Source organism: Chenopodium album, chromosome 9, assembly GCF_948465745.1.
Source record: "Chenopodium album chromosome 9, dcCheAlbu1.1, whole genome shotgun sequence".
Taxonomy (NCBI): domain Eukaryota; kingdom Viridiplantae; phylum Streptophyta; class Magnoliopsida; order Caryophyllales; family Amaranthaceae; genus Chenopodium; species Chenopodium album.
The window spans coordinates 61,701,882-61,723,846 of record NC_137842.1 but is presented as its reverse complement, the minus strand read 5'-3'; the positions used below and the strand labels follow the sequence as shown (position 1 = coordinate 61,723,846).

The following is a 21,965-nucleotide window of genomic DNA, read 5'->3' as shown; positions in this document are numbered from 1 at the left end:
TCCTTCATATGAAAACAAGTGCTCAAATAATTTTTGAACAATTTCAAAGCTGCTGAATTGTTTCCTGCAACAATTAGATCGTCCACATAAACAAGAACATTAAGTTGAACCGACCCCTTTGTAAAAGTAAAGAGTGAGTAATCCGGGTAGGATTGAACAAAGCCATAGTCCTTCAATGCCGTTGTAAGCTTGGCAAACCAACACCTAGGAGCTTGTTTGAGGCCATATAAAGATTTTCGAAGACGAAAAACAAGATCTGGTTCATCAGTAGTGAAGCCTGGGGGAAGTTTTATGTACACTTCCTCATTTAAGTCACCATGAAGAAACGCGTTATGGACATCCATTTGATGAAGCTCCCAATTTTTAGAGGCGGCAATGGCAAGAAAAGCACGAACTGCTGTCATCTTGACAACTGGAGCAAAAGTCTCATCGTAATCAATGCCTTCGGTTTGATGATTACCAAAGACGACCAATCGTGCCTTCAATCGTTCAATACTTCCATCAGAATTGTATTTTATTTTGTACAACCACTGACTTCCAAGGGCCTTTTTACCAGGAGGGAGTTTCTCCATGGTCCACGTGCCATTATTTTCTAGAGCACGCATTTCTTCTTTCATGGCCAATTTCCACCCATCATCTTGCATTGCCTCTTTGAATGATCGTGGTTCTTTGCCTCCTGTTATAGCTGCAACAAAATTTCGATGTTTCGCAGAAAATTTATCACAACTAACATAATGTGCTATAGGATACGACATACCTGAGGAAGGTGGAGTAATTGGATTGAGTGATGCTCCGGATGGACTATTACGAGCAACGTGGGTATGAGTGACATAGTCATCTTTGTATTTGCTATAGGGTATTTTTGTGCGATGACCACGCCCTAACAAAGTAGGTGTCGTAGCCCCCTCCTCCTTTCCTTCCCGAGCTGCTGCCGTGGCTGTGGGATTAGGGGCAGCAGGTGTCGAGGGTGTACAGTCGACAAACCCAGGCTGCTGCCCATCATCATTGTCCTCAAAAATAGGATAATTATCCATATTGTCCCCCAAATTGATTGTGGCATGTATATCATCAGTATCAACGTCGATGTTGGTGGTTTCGACATCTAAATATGGATATATATCCTCAAAAAAACGGACATCTCGAGACACAAAAAAAAAACCTTTTTGTCTAAGTCAAACAAATACCACCCCTTCTTCCCAAAGGGATAGCCAACAAAGACACATTTTCTGCTACGACTTGCAAACTTATCACCTTTGGCCTTTTGGTTATGAGCAAAACACAAGGAACCAAACACACGTAATTCACTAAATAAAGGGGGAGAGCCAAACAACATTTCATAGGGAGTTTTGTTGCCTAAAAGAACAGATGGGGTACTGATGAGTGGCATTTATGCCACCCTTTTATCCTTTTTCTCTAAGGATTCTCCCCTCGTTTGCACTTGTTTGGCCCTCTTTCTAAGCATTTTTACTTAGCTTTGCTTTCTCTTTTCTTTCTCCTTTATCCTCCCTTTTCTTAGTCTTCCCGCTTTGTTCTTATTGTGCTTTTCATGCTTATGCTTTGTAGGAACCATCGAGATTTTCAAGAGGAGGAAGCTAAGCTCAAAGGAAGCTAGAGGAAGCATGATTCAGAAGAGGTTTGGCCGAACCTCCTGATAGTGTGGCCGAACCAAGGTGTGGCCGAACCTGCTCAGTGGTTCGGCCAAACTTCGAGGCAGGGGCAAGATGAAAATTGGCAGTTTTGCAGGAGTGGCCGAACCACAGGAGTTCGACCAGACCAGGATCAGGGAGGTTCGACCGAAACTACCCATGGTTCGGCCGAACCTACCCTGTAGTCCGGCCGAACCTTCCCATTTGTTCGGTCGGACCTCTCCTTTTCTCAGCTGACTCTGTACGGACTATATAAGTCCCTTTTTTTAGAACGTTTTAGGGGGATTAACTTAGTTTTAATTTTCTACATTTTTTTAGCTTAATCTAGAGAGAGAAACTTCATTAGTAGAGAGAGAAAGTGTGGATTTCTATTGATGAACTTGGATATTGAAGAAGGAGCTTGATTGAATCTTTGCAAATCTTCATCTTCAATGAATGAGCAATCTCTTACTCTCTTTCTTTACTTTTGTATCTAGTTTTGTTTGCTTATTTTGATTTTCCTTCTTTGCTTATTGATCATGTTGATGCTTATTGATTTGATGATTGATATTGTCTTCAATATGATTTGTGAGTAGTCACCTAGCCAAGGGTGTGGGGATGGTGTAGTTGTTAATTGATTCATGCTTATGATGTTGGGGGTTATGTTAATGGTGATTAAAGTCTTTGTATGCTTGATATTCTTTGGTCTTTCTTGCAAGTGCACATTGTTAGTTGATCAAAGATGAGTCTTTACTAACAAGTAACGGAAGTTGACTTAGTTGAGATTCATTACTATCGATAATTCTTTGTTTGCACCTTCTAATATATGGTTCTAATGTGGAAACATAGAGGCTATGTTAGGAGAAATCGATTAACCCCGGAAAGCGGTTAGATCGAGCTTTATTTCGATATTCTTGCATGCTTAGTTTACCATTGCTTTGCTTCTGTGTTATTGCATGATCAAGTGACATCTACATCTACCCACTTCCCTTGGTGTTTAGTTATATTGATCTTTAATCATTCTTAATCCTTAGTTTAATCTCTTAGCTATTCATACTTCTTGTCCCGAGATAGCTTAAAGTCTTAAGTAGTGAATGCGGTGTTTATGCATGTCTCCCTGTGGTTCGACCCCTCTATTTACCCTATACACGTATTAGGTTGGTAGAGCGTTATAAATTAATTTGACTTAGGTGTAGTCGCTCAATGACACGATTATTCCCTTGTCAGGTACGATTAATTATATGGGCTGCCGCTAGAGCACACTCCCCCCAAAAATAAATTGGTAACCCCCCCTGAAATCGAAGGGCACGAGCAACATTAAGAATGTGTTGGTGTTTTCTCTCAACCCTACCATTTTGTTGAGGGGTCCCTACACAAGAGGTTTGAAACAAAATTCCTTGGGCAAGAAAATAATTCTTCAAACAAAAAAATTCAGTGCCATTATCACTCCGTACAATTTTTATTTTCTGAGAAAATTGCCTATCAATCATGGCAATAAAGGACATAAATATTTTAAACACTTCCGTTTATCAAGCAATAAATATATCCAAACTGCACGGGAGTAATCATCAACTAAGGTCAAAAAATAATGAGCACCACAAGATGATGGTCTATCATAGGGACCCCACAAATCACAATGCACAATCTCAAAAATACGGGAAGCTTTGTTTTCACTTAAAGGAAATTTGTCTCTAGTGTGCTTAGAACGATGACACACTTCACAATCTTTATTTAAATGACCACTAGAATTACTAAGAAAAGGGAGTAATTTTACAACTTTCTCGGAGGGATGACCCAATCTTCTATGCCAAAGTCTCAAGGTGTCTTCAACCGATATTGTTGCAAGAGAAGCTTCTTCCCGGAGGTAGTATAGTCTATCCTTGAGATCACCCGTGCCAATCACCTCCCTCGTGCATTGGTCCTGTATAGTACATATTGCAGAGTTAGTTATGACTTCACAATTATTTGTTGAACACAATTGTGAAACCGAAATTAAGTTACAATTTAATTTTGGAACAAAAAGAACATTGTAAAGAGTAATTTTGTCCGTTAATTTAACGACCCCTTCTTTCATGGCGACTACGTTTTGGCCATCCGGGAGTCCTACATTGCAAGAAAGAACATCACGCAATTCTAATAAGTGTGATAGATCGCCGGTTACATGATGCGAGCAACCGGTGTCTATTATCCACTTACCATTGATACGGCGTGAAGGAGGCGTAGCATTACCCATCACAGCCATTACGGCTTGCCATTGTTCGGCAGTAAGGTGCGGAAATTGGTGAGCAGTGGTTGCTGCAGCAGAAGTCGAAGGAGGTGGCTGATTTGCGGGGGTGGCATTGGCTTTGACAGGGGCATTTTTCCCACGGCCAGCCCCCTTATTTTCCTCCTTTGAGCCGTACTTTTCGATGTACCATAGAGGAACACCGTGCTTATCAAAGCATGTAGTTGCATCATGGCCCTTTTTGTTACAGTATGTGCAAACCAACGCAGCTCTTTCGGCACGTGAGAGGCGCGGTTTGGGGTTAGTCTCCATCCTAACAGCAAACCCCGCTACCTCGGGTGGGTCTTCTTTTATAGCTGCAATTCCCCGTACACGTTCTTCTTGTGATATTGTTTGGAAAGCTCTATTCAAGGTTGGGAGAGGGTCTTGAGACAAGAGCGTAGAACGAAGAGCCGCATAATAATCCGAGTATAGCCCAAGGAGAAATTATTGAAGACGATCCCCTTCTCGTCTATTTGCGTGTTGTTTCCCAACATCACAAGTGCACTTACCACACTTGCATCCAATCAATGGCTCGTGTTTATTAAGCTCATCCCAAAGCACCGAGAGTTTACTAAAGTACACCGCGACAGGCATGGATTTTGTTTGCTCGCAGCGACTAATTTCAGACTTGATTTGTTGTATGCGTGGGCCATTAACAAGTCCAAACCGTTCATGTAAATCATCCCAGAGCTTCTTTGCATTGTCATAGTTTGATAGCATAGATCGTACCTCCGGTTCGATTGTGTTCATAAGCCATGACACAAGCATACAGTGTATTGTCACCCAATCATCCTTCGTGCAAGGGGAAGAATAGCTAGTGATAGTGCCATCAAGGAATCCGAATTTTCTCCTAGATGACAATGCTATGAAGATCGCATGAGACCAATCATTAAAGTTATTTAATTTTAGGCGTTGCGAGGTTATGAAATCACCAGGACGGTCTTGAGGTCCAAGGTAGAAAGGGGAGTTTGATTCGATTTTAGGTGGTGGAGGTGGTGGCGGAGGGCTGTCATCGCCAGGCATGGTGGAAAAGAAAAATTTATGAAAGCAGTAAAGGCTCCGATACCATGATAATATGATAACTCAATTGCTTGCCCTTTATTATTCCACCACAATGTATATTTATACCAGCTGTACTCCTTGAGGCACAAGGAATATCTTTTCCTAATTCAATCAAAACTAGGAAACTAAGTATTATTTCCTAAGATAAGATAGGAAAATATATCAAAGTAAATCACAAAGATATGATAAAAGATACTAGTCTATCTTTCCTAACAGATGTACTTGGTGGATATTGGTTGAAGATGGATCTATTGAGGAGCAAATGTTCCTGATGGTACGATGAATTCTTCTTCTAGACGGTTTTTGTGACATTCGTCTTTGAATGGATTTGATGGATCTTGTTAGTTTCTGTTCTACTACTCCCATAGTGTTACAAATTAAATGCAACATTTTTTTGCATAAATCAATGGAATCATACATGTATACTTGAACTTTGTTCTAGGTGTCAAGCAGCAAGACATAGCCTGCGGCTTATATGATCTTTACATTGACTACTATAACACAGTTGAATACGATACTAGAGTATTTTATATAGTGTTTGATAAATCAGATATTGAATAGCAATGAAAGGCACAAATTGCTTAATATTGGAAAAATTAATTAGAAAAATTGGGAGTGACATTTTACTTCAGTATTCACATGTGATTATTCTTTCTCCTATTATTGGCTTATTGCACACCTAGGCACATTTTACTTTAGTAATCACGTGATTCCACCTAGGTTTTGAGGTGTTAGGTTTTTCCGGCAAACCTAGGTGAAAACGCCTAATTCAGGCGGAACTACTTAGGTTTTTCGATAAAAGATGAAACTCGAAAAATAAGATAAAATTAAAAAAAAAAAATAAAAAAAATGATCACCGCTGTTGCCAGTGTCCTTTTTCTTCTGTTTTCAACCGAACATAACACTTGGTGTTTGTTATGCTAAATAAGTGGTGTGTGGATATATTCTAGGATTTTTCGCTTTTTTTTTTTCTAAGTTGTATTATGATTGATTTTAGAAAAGAAAATTGTGTGAAAAGTGATAGAACAGTGGACTCAAAAGTGAAAGGAGATCTTTTAAAAAAAAAAAAAAAAAAAAGTGAAAGGAGATTGGTATATTTTATACAAGGGTAAATAAGTCCATTCAAATAAAAAAAAAGGGGGTGTTACCTAGTAAAAGGAGAGCGATGTTTAATACAACCCCCAATTTAGAGTGCATGGTTCGTGCAGCCGGATCACGATCCACATGGTGCATCTCTTCAAAAAAAAAAAAAAAAAAAAAAAAAAAAAAAAAAAACCGGAAAGAACATTGCATAGAAATATAAAGAACATTTAATTTAAGTGAAAAGAACATATTATATATAATTGTAAAGAACATTGTATAGAAATGTTAATTAAAGAACATTCAGTTAAAGTGCAAAGAACATGTTATAAAATTGTAATGAACATAATGTGCGGTTAAATAATGTTCTTTATCTTCATGTTATTTGATTATCAGAATAATGTACTTTTATTTGTGACATATATTAATTGTTTATTTTGAAATATTCTTTGAATTCTGTCTTTAGATTATGGTGGTTCAATAAAAATAATGTTCATTACAATATATTATCATTAGAGGTGATAAAAAATTCGGGTCGGGCTGGGCCTTAACATAATATATCGTGTCAAACCGGGAAAATGTAGTGGGTTTTTCGGGTTTTTTTCGGGCCGAGTTTGGATTTTTTTAATTAAAAATGCATTTTTAGGCTTATCTAAACCCACCCTATTTTCGGGCTGGATCGGGTCGGGTCGGGCCAAAGTTGATCACCTCTAATTATCATGTTTTTAATTAATATTACGGATGTTCTTTAGATATACATATAAAGAACATGAAGTTGGATGTTTTTTTTTTACAAAATAGATATATGTTCTTTATAAAACAGCTATATGTTAATTACAATACAGCTATATGTGATGTTCTTTATGAAATAGCTATATGTTCTTTACAAAATAAATGTATGTTCTTTACTGAACAACGGAATGTTCATTCCGCGTTTTTAAAGAGAAAACGGATGCACGGAGCATCGTGCATCCGCCTCCATAGAAAAAATTTCACCCAATTTATTAAAACATTGATAGTTAAATATATCACAACTCAAGGGATGAGCATAAATAAGATCTAGAGAAAATAATACTCCTTCCGTTTCAAGGCATAATTTTGATAGAGATAATCCTTATCTTATTTTTGTTCCTATTATTTATGTACTATAACTATTTTTGGTAAAATAACATGAGTTGAAACTTAAATTAGGTAAAAAAAAAAAAAATACAATGTTTTGACAAGTTTTCAAAAAAAAAAAAAAAAATAAATAAAAAATTGACAAAACTACACAATTCTTATTTAAAATAGAATGAGTTGAGCTTGAAATAAATAAGTAAATAAAACATTGTTTTTAGTAAAATAACACAAGATTTAGGAAAAACTTTGTAAACTACCACCCAAATCGAACACCTATTTTGAAATTACCACCTGTTAAATTTTTTTGGAAAATTTGTCAGAAAAAACCTTTTAAATGCCTCATTTTGCAAGAAAAAACCTTTTAAACGATTCTTTGCTAAAAAAAAACCACCACGATCACTTTTTTTGTTTAATGAAACATCATCCCTCTTTTCCGGCATTGACTCCAAATTTCAGGCGTTGACTCCAAATTTTCCCTACTTACACCTAATTGTAATTATATTTGCACTCCCTTTTTGTTTTCCCTCTTAAGTCTTTCCCCTGCATTCTCTTTCGCCTTTCTTCAATGAATGCTCTGCAACATGATACATCAAATTGGGTTTCTTTCTCTCTATCCACTGATGCGCCATTAATACTTCAACAACCTAAGGTAAGTGTAAATTCATCGATTCTTGACTCGAAATCGTAAAAAAATTGGGGCTTTTTTGCTGTTGTCAATGGCTAAAGGAGGAAGAAAGGGAATTGTTGCTAGTTGTTTGGTGGTGCTGCTTAAATATAACACAAAACTTGCTTGGATCGTTGAATTTCTTCACTAGAATTGTTCAATTGTTACCTTAATTTGTTGAATATCTGCAATTTTGTTTGTGCTGGAGTGTTTCAGGTTTAATGATAGAGTGAATTAGAGAAGACAAAGGAGAACTAGAGTGAGTGCTATAATGGTGAATTAAGCACTACAATTGTTGAACAAATTGTTGAAGAACCCTAATTTACCTATCAATTGGTATGATTTGGGGGATATTTGCACTAATTTTCGTTGGACTGATTTGGGGATATTATAGAGGGGAAATTAGGGAGAAAAACAAAAGAGGAAAAAACGCCTAAAAATGGCTGCAAGTAGGGAAAATTTGGAGTCAACGCCTGAATTTTAGAGTCAATGCCGGAAAAGAAGGGTGAGGTTTCATTAAACAAAAAAAGTGATCGATGTGGTTTTTTTTAGCAAAGAATCGTTTAAAAGGTTTTTTCTTGCAAAATGAGGCATTTATAAGGTTTTTTCTGACAAATTTTCCAATTTTTTTATTTTATATATATATTTTTTTTTGAATAGCATTATTTTATATTACTACCCCTTAAATTAAAAAATTACTCAGATTCCCACATTTTTCAAAATTCCGGTGGGTTTTCCTGCTGTAAGACCACCTCCATTTGCATTTTCCACTGGGTCACCGCAAAACCTCTCTTCTCCATTTACCTGCTTACTTTCTCTCTCCTCCTTACCTGAAACCACCATGGGAGGCAGAGGAAGTAGTCACACTCAACGGAAACACTTCAAGCAAAGGGGAAAGAGGAAGGAACCTTTATTTCATAACAACTCCTAATTTAATTGAAGTAAGAACCCTAATTTCAGAAAATCCCCTAATTTAATTCAATTGAAACATGAACCCTAAATTCATAAAACCCCTAATTCTACCTATTTACCCCAATTATAGTGGAAATTGGTGAAAGCAATGTGAATTGAAGTTGGGAGAACTGTTTTAAGAGAAAAATCGGGGGAAAATCAGTCAAAAGGTCAAAATAGCGGTTAGTAGCCGTTAGGTGGGGCCAATAGTAGAAAAATATAAAAGGGAACCGGTTCAAAACCGGTGCGGTTCAAAACCCCCTATAGCACCGGTTTTGAACCGGTGTTAATGTGAGGGATGCCAAAAAAGTGAGAGCTTTTGCCACCGGTTTTATTAGCACCGGTTTGGTTCAGATTCGGTGGCAATAACATAGTTATTAGCACCGGTTCGGTTCAGAACCGGTGCCCTTAATGCCCCAATTTTTTTTTTTTTTGCATTTTTTTTACTTAAATTGATATATAACTTATAATTTCATTAAAATATAAAGCTGTAACATTACAATTTTAATTCAATAAAAAAAAAAAAAAAAACCAAAACAAAACATAGTTTTACATTGTAAACAGACCGATTGTAATAATATTACAACAGTAGCGTAGAGTAGATTAGCAGCAGTGGCGTAGAGCGTAGCAGCAACATCAGCGTAGACTAGAACATCAGCAGGAGCATGGAAGCATGCAGCATCAGCCTTGTGATGTAAGGCAGCAGCTGCAGCAGCCGCTGGAGTGGTTGCACAAACAGAGAATAAGGCATACCCTTGTTTTGAACAAGACATAAGCTATCCATTTTTCAAGACTTGTGTGTCAGTCCACAATCACCCGAACAGCCTCAACAAATGCTAGATTGAAGTTGTTTTGTTTGGTGTTGCAAAAGAACTGATAAAATTCCCATCCTGTTTTGAAAGCAGCCAATGATAATTTAATTAGTAATTTTATTAGGGCAGTAGGTACAAGCCAATAAAATTAACAACTAAAGCTAGCAAGACGACATAAACACAAGTGTATGACTCTACAGACTCGCTATAGCTGGGTCAACAGCACGTGAGCGCCTACTTCTCACAAATATCACATGTTAAAATCTGAGACTACTTGAAGTGGCAGGCTTCATAACAGAGCAGTTCCAGGTATTAAATAAATAGATTGACTCACAATTAGATACAAAATTCATAGCACATTATTACTCGTACCTCAAACTTGCTCCTTGCTTAGAATATACAGCGGTCATTTTTATATTTGAAATGCATTAACACATTCACAAGAATTGAGAAGCACCAGACATCTATTGTAGTCCATTACTCCAATATAACCTACTCCATTTGCTTCCAGCAAGGGAACTTTAATTATATAGTGTTTGGAGAATTGTTATGCATTGGAAAAAGAAAAAAAAAAAGCAATGGACACATAGCAGCATACAACTAAGGTTCTATGCTAAAATCTGAAAGTTAGAGAGACTTACAATCAACAAGTTGACCATATTACTAGAGTCCAGTACAGTGTTGATACTCACGTCGTTTATCTCTCTTATTTTCAAAATCGGTAGAAGCTTCCATGCTAGCCTTCATACAATCAACACCTTTTGCCAAAGCAAGCTCTTGATCTTTTTTTCCGGAGGAACTTTCCTCCCTTTCTTCTGAAAGCAGTCTCAGATACTGCCATGAGTCACAAGTAGTAACAAAAATTATTAGAGATTATAAAGTAAAAGGCATGCATTAATACTAAATGAAGCTGTAATTTTCATTCAAAGCTAAGAAACACAGATGACTAAATTCAAAAAAGACAAAAAAATAAAAACATAGTAGAAAATGATATAAATATCAAGCTCATATAGTCATATCCATATTACCAAGTTGTTATAAAAAAAGGGTTGTTGCCAACTCAAATTATGCTACCTAAAAACCTTAATCAATGAATCCATATCACTCAAACGTTAAGGTCAATTGAATATTTGGTATTAGATAAGATTAAATTATTAAATTAGAGTCGAAAGCATTCTATGAAAAATTAATGAACATAATTTGTAACATGTTATAGAGACCCTAAATATTAAATTAGCCTTACAAAGAATCACTAACTATGAGTAATGTGTTATTAATGAAATAATCATGCATTCAAATGTCGAAGACTCTTTGAAAAAAAAAACGAATCAAAACAGAATATTAGAATATGTAATCCATAATTCCATATAATATGAATATGAATAATATAAAAAGAACAGGAGAAAGAGAAAGAGAATGACCGCTCCAACATGATGAGGAGAATGTGAAGCGCCGGCAGTCTCTTCAATCCCAGACCATGCTCCAGAATCAATCTCCAGAAACCTTGAGGATGCAAAAGAAATTGACAAATTAACCAAACAAATTTTATAACAAATTAAATAAAAAGAGATAGAGAGTTGCAAAAGAAATTAGAAACTGTGTAGCAAAAGAAATTAGAGAGTTGCCAGACTTCAAGAGTAAAGGATGAAATAAGGTAGCAGATGAATTAGAAAAGGAATCAAGGAGGCTCAATTATTCTTTCGATAATCAGAAAAACTTTGCAAGTAGAAACCCTCTGGAGTTTATTCCATCAACTATGTAGGCTTATTGGATGAAATATGGTTTATCATAGTCTACTACATAATTTAATTGCCCCTTTCTACCAAAAAAAATAGTAGCCGTATTCCTATCATCAGGTTAGTGAACAGCCAAACATCAAAACTTAATAGCAAAATGCAAAAAAAAAAAAAATAGAAGAAGTTTCGTCTCGAATTCAACAAACAGCTAAACATGTTGAATTCATCACAAATAGGAACAATTGCAATATAATCCAAGCATTTCAATTTAAACATCTCAAATTTGTGCCTCCAAAATTACATAAGCAATATAAATCTGACAATTTAGCAATTATAATTAAAACTTTTGAGGAAAAAAAAAAAAAAACACCTACGGAACATCAGGACATTGAAAACCGCTTTTGGTGAGGTAATTCACAAAGTTTCTTAATACAAGTTCACAAAATCCTGTATAACAAAACACATAGACTACCCCACCTCTTATCATCAGATTGCCTAATTTCGAAATAGATGAGCAAGATCATAATCAAAACCCCAACATAACTTTGTTCATTAAAACCCTAAATTTTCGATTAAAACAGGAAATACATGCAATTGAACAAAATCAAACACTATAAATCAAACAAAATCTAAGATTTGAACTAGAAATTAAATCAAAACACTATAAATCAAACAAAATCTAAGATTTGAACTGGAAATTATGCAAAAGAACCCTAAATTTGGAATTTAAATGGGAAAGTTTAAAGAAGCGCATACCACGAACACTAATTTGAACCCTAGAAATCAGACTCGGCCGTCACCATCACCGATCACCGTCATTGTGCTTGGTTATACTGACCACTGACCACTGACCACCGACCACCGACACCGCCATTGTGCTTGGTTCTACGCTTCAATGGAGAGAGAAGGGAGAAGAAGGGAGTTCGAGGGAGAAGAAGGGACGGAGCTTCAATGGAGCTTGCAGATCTAATCTTGCGGACGGAGCTTCAGTGGGTTTAGTTAAGGAGAGAGAGAGGGGGAGCGACATATGAGGAAAGAGAATGTCTCACAAATAAAAGGGGGTGTTAAATACCGCCAACAATTTTTATCAAAATTGCCGACATTTAAGGTGAATGGACACTAATAGCCTTAGTATACCCCCACCCATCTTCCTCTTTGGCTTTTAATTTTTTTCTCTCTCATCACCCACAAGGGCCACAACCACCACACCCTAACCACCATCAACCACAACAGCTGTACATCGGAGAAGAAAGGAAGCGCCGGGACCAGCGGTAGTATGTCGAAGGCGGAAGGCCGGCGACGGCGGCGATCAGAGGTAATGAACTGGTAGCAGCGTATCATAGTGGTTTTTACCTTCGGTTTGTTTTAAGAAAATATCCAACGCTTACAATCGGCAATAGAATGAAGATCACTTATTGACTGAAACGTTGAATTGGAAGAAGAAACATTTAAAGAACAATTCCCTTGGTTGAAGAACATTGAAGAACAATTGTTTCTTCCCGCAACTGAAAAATTTGTCATTGGTGAGAACAATCGGTAGAGCCTCACGCATGACCGATTAAACACCGATGTATCCGGTTTTGCACGTCGGTCAAACTTGGTCAATCGACATGCAAATCCGGTCACCCGGGACAGTAACCGGTTTTGGATGCCGATTACCGTGGTCAATCGGCGCTGGAAACCGATTACCGTCCTGGGTGACTGGTTTGGAGCGCCGATTATGATGGTCGTAGTGGGCGGTGATGGTGCTGTGGTGGTGGTGGTCGTGACTGTGGTGGCGTGGGTGGTGGTGGCAATGATGGTTGATGGTTGATTTGTGGTGGTTGACTGTTGAGTTTGAGACTTAATGAACTTAGGAGAGAGAAAGCAGGAAGTGTGGATGAGTAAGGGCAATTTTGTCCCTTCATCTTTTTTGTTGGCGGTTTGATAAAAAACGTTGGCGGTATTTAGCAATTCACAATAATATCTCTTTGTTGCACATAATAAGAAACGGAGGTAGTATACTAGTATAATACTAACTGGAAAGAAAGTGTCTGGAAAGAAAGTGTCTTTGTTTCTCTGTTTGTATAATCGTATGAACAAACTCGATCTACAGTAATCACTCAACACCTCTTCTTCAAAATCTGGTGAGTTTTGTTTTTTTATTTTTTTTTTCCTTTTTCTTTGCGCATTGACTTCCTCTCAATCTGTTTTATTTTCATTGACTTCCTCTCAATCTGTTTTATTTTCATTGTACTTAGCCCTTAGCCTCATGTTAGAACGAAACCAAGATAAAGATAATCGATATTTATACCTGGGATAAATTATAAATTGTTATAGGGGCAAAGATTGTTCTTGATTGATATACAATATTTGTATTTATTTATACTCCGTGACATGTGACATGTGACATGTGACATGCATGTGGGGGGTCAATGCCGGAGAATCATAATCAAATGTCGAACTTCGATGTCAAGGTCCTCTAAACAACAAAATATATTTATAAGGTTCTTTTAGACAACTTTCAGCATATAAGGTCCTTCCAGACAAAATAGTGAACATATAAGTCCCTTCCAGACAAATTTTCCTTATCTTGAAGAAAATTAATATCTGGGATAAACAAAATTTGTTTATGACATGATATTTTGGTAAATAAATCAACAAATTTATCCATTAATTCCAAACTCATTTTTATTTGGAATTATTACTCTTGTATTTTTTTTTTCCTCTCCCATTCCCCCAGTCTAGGCAACCCCTGGATGTAAGTGTTTTTTAATGGTAAGAAAAAAAAAAAAAAAAAAAAAAACACACACACACAAAGGGAAAAGTCGTACGATGGAAATCAACTTAGTAGGAGTAATACCCTTCTGCTGATTGACTCTCAATATCAGAATCAATTGAAAAAGGTGTTTTTTTGATAGAATCAATGGGTAAGGACTTGCATTCCGTTGGTTCATTATGTTGCTTTCTCCACTTTGACTTCTTAAGCTTGCTATTGATAAGAAGAGATCCCAACCCAACAAAAACCATGCCCAAAAAACCACAACAGATAGATAATACAACCCCGAACATCCACTTCTGTTGTCGGACTTGTAGCGTTGTAGCCCACCTTCCTGCAATGTAAGCAGTGGCTAGGAAGGACACGGCAAGCCAGAGGATTTTGTGCATTAGAGCCAACAACTTTTGCATTATTGCCTTTTGAAAAGGAATGATGCTGACTTGAACAAGGACGATGCCTAGAGACAAGAAAAGGGCTACATCGTTGCTGATCGCAAACACCTTAAATGCTGTTGTTTGCCCCAACACTGGCTTTCCTATGTCAGGTCCTCCTTGAAAGAAGCCTCCTGGAGGGCTTAGGCAACCTGTGAATGTTACCGTGGAGATTAAGATTGCGATTATATTGATCGTGTTCCTTGCATTTTGGAGGCCTTCTATGTGCATTTCTTGCATCTTTGTTTGGAGTCTTTTCTTCTCATCTTGCTCTTCATCTCTCCTCTTCTTTAGCTGCTTCTTTAACTCGTAAAACTCGTCCCACTCTTCATATGAGGGACGCTTTCTTTTATAATATTGTGGTGTTACCGGTGTAGGGATATTATTTGGCCAACTTCCATTTTCTGTATGTATATATTTTAAAATAATAATAGCAATAATAGCATTGTAAGGCATTAATGTGATTTGTTCATTTGAAGGAAGAAAAGAAAAAAATATGATGACTATCATACTAACCTTCTTGCTGCTTGGACTTATCAATTCGAGTTTCAATAGCTGGTAGGGTTTCTGTCAATTGAATCATCAGAGATTGATCTTCATTCAATTCTGTTTTTCCAAACACATTTAAAGAGGAAATAAAAAATCAACAGAAGAAGCTCATTCCGGAAATGCAATTTAAGGCTTGTAAAATTTGTATAAATTAAGCACAAAGTGTATTACATTGAAAGTAGTATGGAGTACAAATAATGAAATTACCTTCATCTTGTTGGCTTACTTCATTATCAGATCCTGAGTTTGTGTTGGGATATAATTTGTTAAGTTTTTTTAGCAAGAGGTCTTTGAGATGCAGGGCGGCAACATTGTCTTGTCTCGATTTCTCCAGAATGCCAAGAGCAGTAAACCCTGCGTAGTTTCTAGTTTGTAGTTGTTGTTTTGTTGCTTTGTTAATCAGATATTCGGCAATCTGTATAATGTTACAAGTGTTATTGGTCTCATTAATGTGTCATGTTGATCTCAAATAGTTAGAAGATTGCAGTCTGTAACAATCAAAATGTAACTAGTACCAAGCCACTAAAAACTTTAGTAGCACTACTGCATAACACTAGCTAGTTTTTGGTCTCGTGCAATGCACACAGATAGTGCGTAGTGACAGAGTGAAATGACAAAAGAAAGAAGTTTGAGCTTAAGACAGAGATAACATGAATGGATAATAATTAAGGAAAAAATAATAACAGGATTATTTTTAACGTACTATACCTCAACTGAATTATGATAGACAGCAAGATGCAGGAGACGATTTCCTTCTCGGTCTCGTCTATAAATGAGATCGTTGGAGTCACCGAGAACTTTGATCAAGCTTATAAAGGCATCAAAGTGATGATTCTGAACTGCAAGATGAAACACGGTTTCTTGCTTAATCTTGGTCAAGACCTTAAATGCAAACGGAGCAAATGCCTCGAATTCTTTAAAGATGGCTGAGTTATTTTGCATTGCTGCGTGATGCAAAGGAGCAAAGCCATGATTGTCATAAGATAGGGCAAGGTCAGGATTCAATATGAGCAACATTCTTGCCATATCAGATTCACCAAATTCACAAGCATAGTGCAGTAAGTTAAGCCCATCTTCATTTGATTTTTCCACAAGACTTGGACATGCTTCTATTAGCTCTCGAATAAATTCTGTATAAACATCACAACACACATTTGTAGTAGTAGTAGTGTAGCAACGATCAAAATAGAATGAAAGTGACCAATGCGAGTGGATCATAGTATCAAACTTACAAGATTTGAATGTGCAACCTCTAATTCTTAAATTTAGTGTCATGTGATTTTTCGGTTATCATTTGAGTACAAAAAATATTAATATGTAGCTAATGACAATATGATTAATAAATTTAATTACAAGAAAATTGAGTCATAAATTAATACGTATATTAATGATTAACCCCATCGTCCTCATGTAATAACCCGGGTATCATCCGGTCATAAAAACTAGTACGTAGTTAATACTACTAATAGTGGTAATAATATCAAGTTAGTAATACGAGTATATTAGTAGAATAATCATTTTTCCCTTTTTTTTAGCCTAGTGTATGAATTCATTTATTACGTATTGCCTTTGATTCATTCTTGTTTTTTTAACGCTTTCTCTCAATTCATTTCTTCCTAACGTTAATGCACTTCTATCTTTTTGCAACGAAAATTTTACCATTATACCCTCATTTGGTCCACTAGTGTTTATTAACTTACCATGTTTTTTATATGAGGGTCCACCACAACTTACCAACTTATGCTTATTAAAATACAATGAGAACTTTTTTCTCAAAAACTAAGTACATATTAAGATTTGACCCAGTTGTAATGTTTAACAATTAATAGTCATTCCTTTCTCTAGTTTTTGCCCAACCTACAGACTTTCTCCCTTATGATCTTAATTTTGTTGCAATTACTAAATGTATAACTTCGTATGGAGTACTACTGTACTATGTAGCATAATGAGAAACAAAAGTAGTAGTACTAGTGGTAGGAATGTGCTCTTATTTTAGCCTTTTTATTTTAAGTTTTAATTTTTGAGAATTTAGTCTTTTACGGAGTAGTTTTTTTAAGGAAATTTTGTGAAAAACTACCCATTATAATCCAGAATTTGCGAGAAACTACCTATTAAAAAAAATATTGTAATTGACTACCTAATTTTTGAAAATTGTTGTAATTTACTACCTTAGGCCGGAATATGAAGTTTGACCAAAATTCTCCGGTGTTGACTTGGTCATGTGACCATCACGTGACACTTAATGATCCATTTCTTTCCCAAATCAACGTGACCAAGTCAATGCCTGAGAGTTATGATCAAACTTCATTAACCGGCCTAAGATAGTAAATTACAACAATTTTCAAAAAGGGAAATTCCCTGTTTCTCTTGGTGAGAAACAAATTTGTTTCTCATAATGACTTTTTCGTGAATAAATCAACCACTTTTTCATTATTGTGGGCTCCACAATTGAATAAAGTTGTTGATTTATTTACGAAAATGCCATGTGAAAAACAAAATTTGTTTCTCAGCATGAGAAACTGGGGCATCCTCTTTCAAACATTAGGTAGTCAATTACAAAAAAAAAAATTAATAGGTAGTTTCTCGCAAATTTTGGATTATAATAGGTAGCTTTTCACAAAATTTCCTTTTATTAATAACTATGGATACATAAAGAGTAGAATGTGATTAAGAGAGATGTATATAACAATCTCACGACTACATCGATCCTACTCTTTATATGTTCACAATAATACATTTGGGTGCGCCATACACCCAATAATCTCTCAAGGTATATATTGTTGACCCCCAATACTAATTAAATTGTTGATGGAGAATTAATTAAGAACTATAAGCACTATATCTATTCTAAACAAATACAAGTATCAATTTCATTTATCTACAATAATCAAATCAAAATAGACTCCATGTCTACCGTATAACATATCAATAGGTCAAAAATTGTATGAGTCAACAATGTGAAAGAGGTATAGAAAAAGTGTTGGTTTTTTATTTCTAACTAGTTATTGGCCCGGGCGATGCCTCGCTATATCGTAAATTTATAAGTTTTATTAAGATCAATAAAAAGGGTTAATATTGATCAATTACTACTAAGTGAAAAATATAATAATTTTATATTATCTTCATCATTATATATATAAATATGGAGGTTATACCACTAGTAGAAAAATACAAAAAGGCAACCCCCAATTGGCACCGGTTCAGGCCAAACCGGTGCCAAAAACCGGCCTACAATTGGGCGGGGAATTAGACCGAGAACAATGGCACCGGTTCAGCTCAAACCGGTGTCAAAAATAAAATGGCCACCGGTTTGAACCGGTGCCACTGAATCGTTGCTCCAAAAAAAAAAACCGGCCTTTCCTTTATATAAATACACCCTAATATAACCTAACCTAGCTACCTCCTTCTCTCTCCTCATTCCCACGTCACTTCTCCTTCTCTCTCCTCTAATCACGATCCCCTTATCTTCTTCCTCCTCTGATCTAAGCTAGATCGCCGGCGTTCCTCTCCTCCCCTCCTTCTCTCTCCGACCTCTCTTCTCTGTCCTCTCTCCCTTCTATGTCCTCTTCTTTCTAGATCTCCCACCTCTCTTCTGTCTTCTGCCCACCACCACCGACGCCACTAACCACTGCCGCCACTGATACAACTTATTTTCTGGTCAAATTTGAGGTTAGTGCATGTTTCTTGGTTTAATTAGTAAGGATTTCTGGGTTTAATTATTTATGTTATATGCCTTAATTTTTTTGGGTTTGATTGTTGTAATATTGTTCAAAATTTATTGGTGTAATTATAATTCATTGTCTTAATTTTTTTGGGTTTGATTGTTGTAAATTTGCACTTAATTGATTTTTCAAAATTTCTGGGATTAATTGATTTTAGAAAGTTTTGGGTTAATTGTTGTTCTTGGTTAATTGATTTTCGAAAGTTTCTGGATTAATTGATTTTCGAAAGTTTTGGGGTTAATTGATTTTCGAAAGTTTTGGGGTTAATTCAATGTTTGTGCGGTTTTCTTGGTTTTCTATATTGATTTTCTCTTTCTCTTTCTATTGCATGCATGAGTTTTCTATATTTCTTGTTTTTTTTTTTTTTTTTTTTTTTTTTAGTTTTAATAATTTATGGGTTATTACTGATGCAGGTGTTAATTCATCCTACAATTCAAGGATTCAAGACTTTTTTTTTGGAATATTGTTTTGATGTTGTAATATTTTTGTTTTTTTTTTTTATTTTTATTTTATTGTTTTACAATTTCAATTTCTGAGTTAGAATTTCATTGTAATTTATTGTAACTTTTTAATTTTTTTTTTTTTTTTGTATTGTACAATAACAATTTATTTGAATATAATGTGATTTACAATTGTTTTGATGTTATAACAATTTCGATCAAGACTCCGTATTTTACCATTTTGTTTGGTTCGTATTTCTGATCTTTGTTAACTTGTTTGTATATTATTTTTATTATTATTGCAAGAAAAAAGTTAAAAATAATAATAATAATAATAATAATACCGGTGCCTAAAAGAGCTTCCACCAAAAAAATTTATTTCGCGGAATTAGTTAAGGCACCGGTTAACCGGTGCCAAAATCGGTTTATGTTGAACCGGTGCCAAAAAGGGGGGTATTTGGCACCCCCCACATAGGCACGGGTTCAAACCGGTGCCTTAGGCCGGGTTTGAACCGGTGCCAAATGCGTTTTTTCACGTAGTGTACATATGAATATATTTTGAAGTAAATAAATCATTATTATAGAGAATCAAAGTTATACCAATGAAGAGTTTTAAAATCAATTACACATTAATGCAATACAATGCTGTGAAAGAAGGGTGTTACACATAATATAGGATGACACATGACGCACATGTGACACCAAATAATAAATAGGGGTGACACATAGCATTAACATGTTAATCCCATGAATTTTAATAATAATATAGATAGATGTAATACATCATATAATTTGTAATCCTTTTATTTCAATAAAATGATAGTACGTAAGTAAATACGTAATTAGTAAACCTTTCAATTGTCATTGCGCATACAAATTAAATATCAAAATATTACTGTATAAGTATGTAGGGATTTGTTTGACTAAAGTGAGTCTTTTAAACTTGAATGTCTATAAACATAATTACTCTATTTTTTTATTATTTTTTTTTTTTTGAAGCAAAAACATAATTACTCTATTATTAATGCATAATCAAATTTTAAATGGTTAAATGTGCACATACTAATTAAGAAAATATCATTGAAATAGAACCCAATATGACTTATTCGAAGCTCTGAATCTTATAGGTATTGAATACAGAGTATCACGAACTCCTCGAGATTTTAACCAACTAAGCACGCAAGTTGATCACTTGATTGTTCACTCTATTTAACTACGAGTAGCAAATAAATTGTAAAACAGAGAAATGTTGATCTAGCTAACCTGCATACCCACGAGAAACAGCAATACGTAAACAGGACAAATCAGCAGCAAAACTTGAAGAAAGAGAAAAATCAGCAGCAATATTAATCTCTTTCATCAAACGCTTCAACAGGTGACCATGTCCATATTGACAAGCCAAAAACAAAGCACTCTTCTTGTTATCGTTAGGCCAATGAAGTACCCAAGGTTTAGCCTCCAACAATATCTCCAACACCTCTAGGCTTCCGCCACGACAGGCGTCGTGAAGCGGAGTTTCTTGATGTTTATTTAGCGCTTCAGCCAAGTTTGGCTGCAAATTTACTATCTGATAAACAATATGGGCATGCCCATGTTTAGCAGCTAAATGTAGTGTCGTCTCCTGTGAATACGCAGTTCTTTCGTTAAGTATCGATTCGCCTTCTTTATCCAGTAGTTGCTTGAACTGCAATTGATCATTCTGTGTGATTGCTTCGTACAGCATAGGGTTCATTTTCTTTAACTTTTTTTTTTTTTTTTTTTTTTTTGGTGTGTGTGTGTGTGTGTGTGAGAGGGTGGTTGAAGAAGAGGAAGAAAAAGGGAGAAAGGACAAAAGTATTTATCAACCATATATAAGGTCCATAATAGAAACATGATTCTTTAAGCAAAGACGACTGAGTCTTCCATGAAACTCTTTCACAAAAAGTAGAATGTTTAATAGTAATTTCCTGGAAAGTTAAACATAATTAGGAGCCAGACCTAGGCAATGTGATCGACTAAATTTTGTCAATCAGTCGGTTTAGTGGGCCATACTTCGTACCTGATATTATTATGATATTCATGTGTACGGATTTTGCTAACGGATGGAATTGTGCCATTATTGTGGGCCATACAACTAGCAATTAACGTCGTTAATATCATAAAGAAACGGAAAGTTGGCTACTTTTTCTTTATCTTTTAGCTAAAGAGTGGACGCCATTGTTATTTTTCTCTGTAATATAAATTTTGCTTTTTTATTTTTATTTTTTTTTCCAAAAATCTTCCATTTTTTCTGTTGACTCGAATGAACAATACAAGAGGGGGGGGGGGGTGTATTGTATTGTGGAGGAACTCGGGTAATTTTTGCAAAATTCTTAAATAAACTTAAACAAAAACTTTATAGTGCAAGAGAGATTTTACGTGGAAAACTTCTTGGCCCTAATCAAGAAGAAAAACCACGACCACAAGGGATTTTAAACTCAACTCTTAATAATAATAGGGCAAACAACCTATTACAAATTAAGACTCTAAACTCAAGTTCCTCAACGAACTTAAGTTCCCCCTCAACTGATCCCTCAATCAGTCGAGCACTCTAATCTCTCTCTTTCCCCTTGCTTCACTCAAAGCAACTCAAACACTCTAGAGTTTACCCAAACTCTACCCCAATACAACTCAAGATTAACACTACTAAGATGCTAAGTACAAAGACACTCAAGGACTTAAGTGGATTTTTGACTCTTTTAGAAAAGCTAAGTATTGTAATGCTCAAGTGT

At 35.7% G+C, this 21,965-nt stretch overlaps 1 protein-coding gene and 2 long non-coding RNA genes across 3 annotated transcripts; 1 reads left to right on the top strand and 2 right to left on the bottom strand.

The window, feature by feature from the left end:
* Positions 1-9,214: 9,214 nt before the first annotated feature.
* LOC145560048 (uncharacterized) lies at positions 9,215-12,470 on the bottom strand. The gene is made up of 4 exons (XR_014093078.1): positions 12,072-12,470; positions 11,001-11,082; positions 10,221-10,413; positions 9,215-9,657 (listed from the first exon to the last, which is right to left on the bottom strand). It is a non-coding gene; the product is annotated as an uncharacterized LOC145560048 (long non-coding RNA).
* Positions 12,471-14,037: 1,567 nt separating this feature from the next.
* On the bottom strand, positions 14,038-21,007 carry LOC145560047 (uncharacterized). Its single transcript, XM_081621303.1, has 5 exons — positions 20,479-21,007; positions 15,762-16,183; positions 15,261-15,468; positions 15,021-15,110; positions 14,038-14,908 (listed from the first exon to the last, which is right to left on the bottom strand). Exons 1-5 carry the CDS (start codon positions 20,945-20,947, stop codon positions 14,142-14,144), a joined length of 1,956 nt encoding a protein of 651 aa, XP_081477429.1. The 5' UTR covers positions 20,948-21,007; the 3' UTR covers positions 14,038-14,141.
* LOC145560046 (uncharacterized) lies at positions 18,504-19,409 on the top strand. The gene is made up of 2 exons (XR_014093077.1): positions 18,504-18,722; positions 19,189-19,409. It is a non-coding gene; the product is annotated as an uncharacterized LOC145560046 (long non-coding RNA).
* Positions 21,008-21,965: the final 958 nt, after the last annotated feature.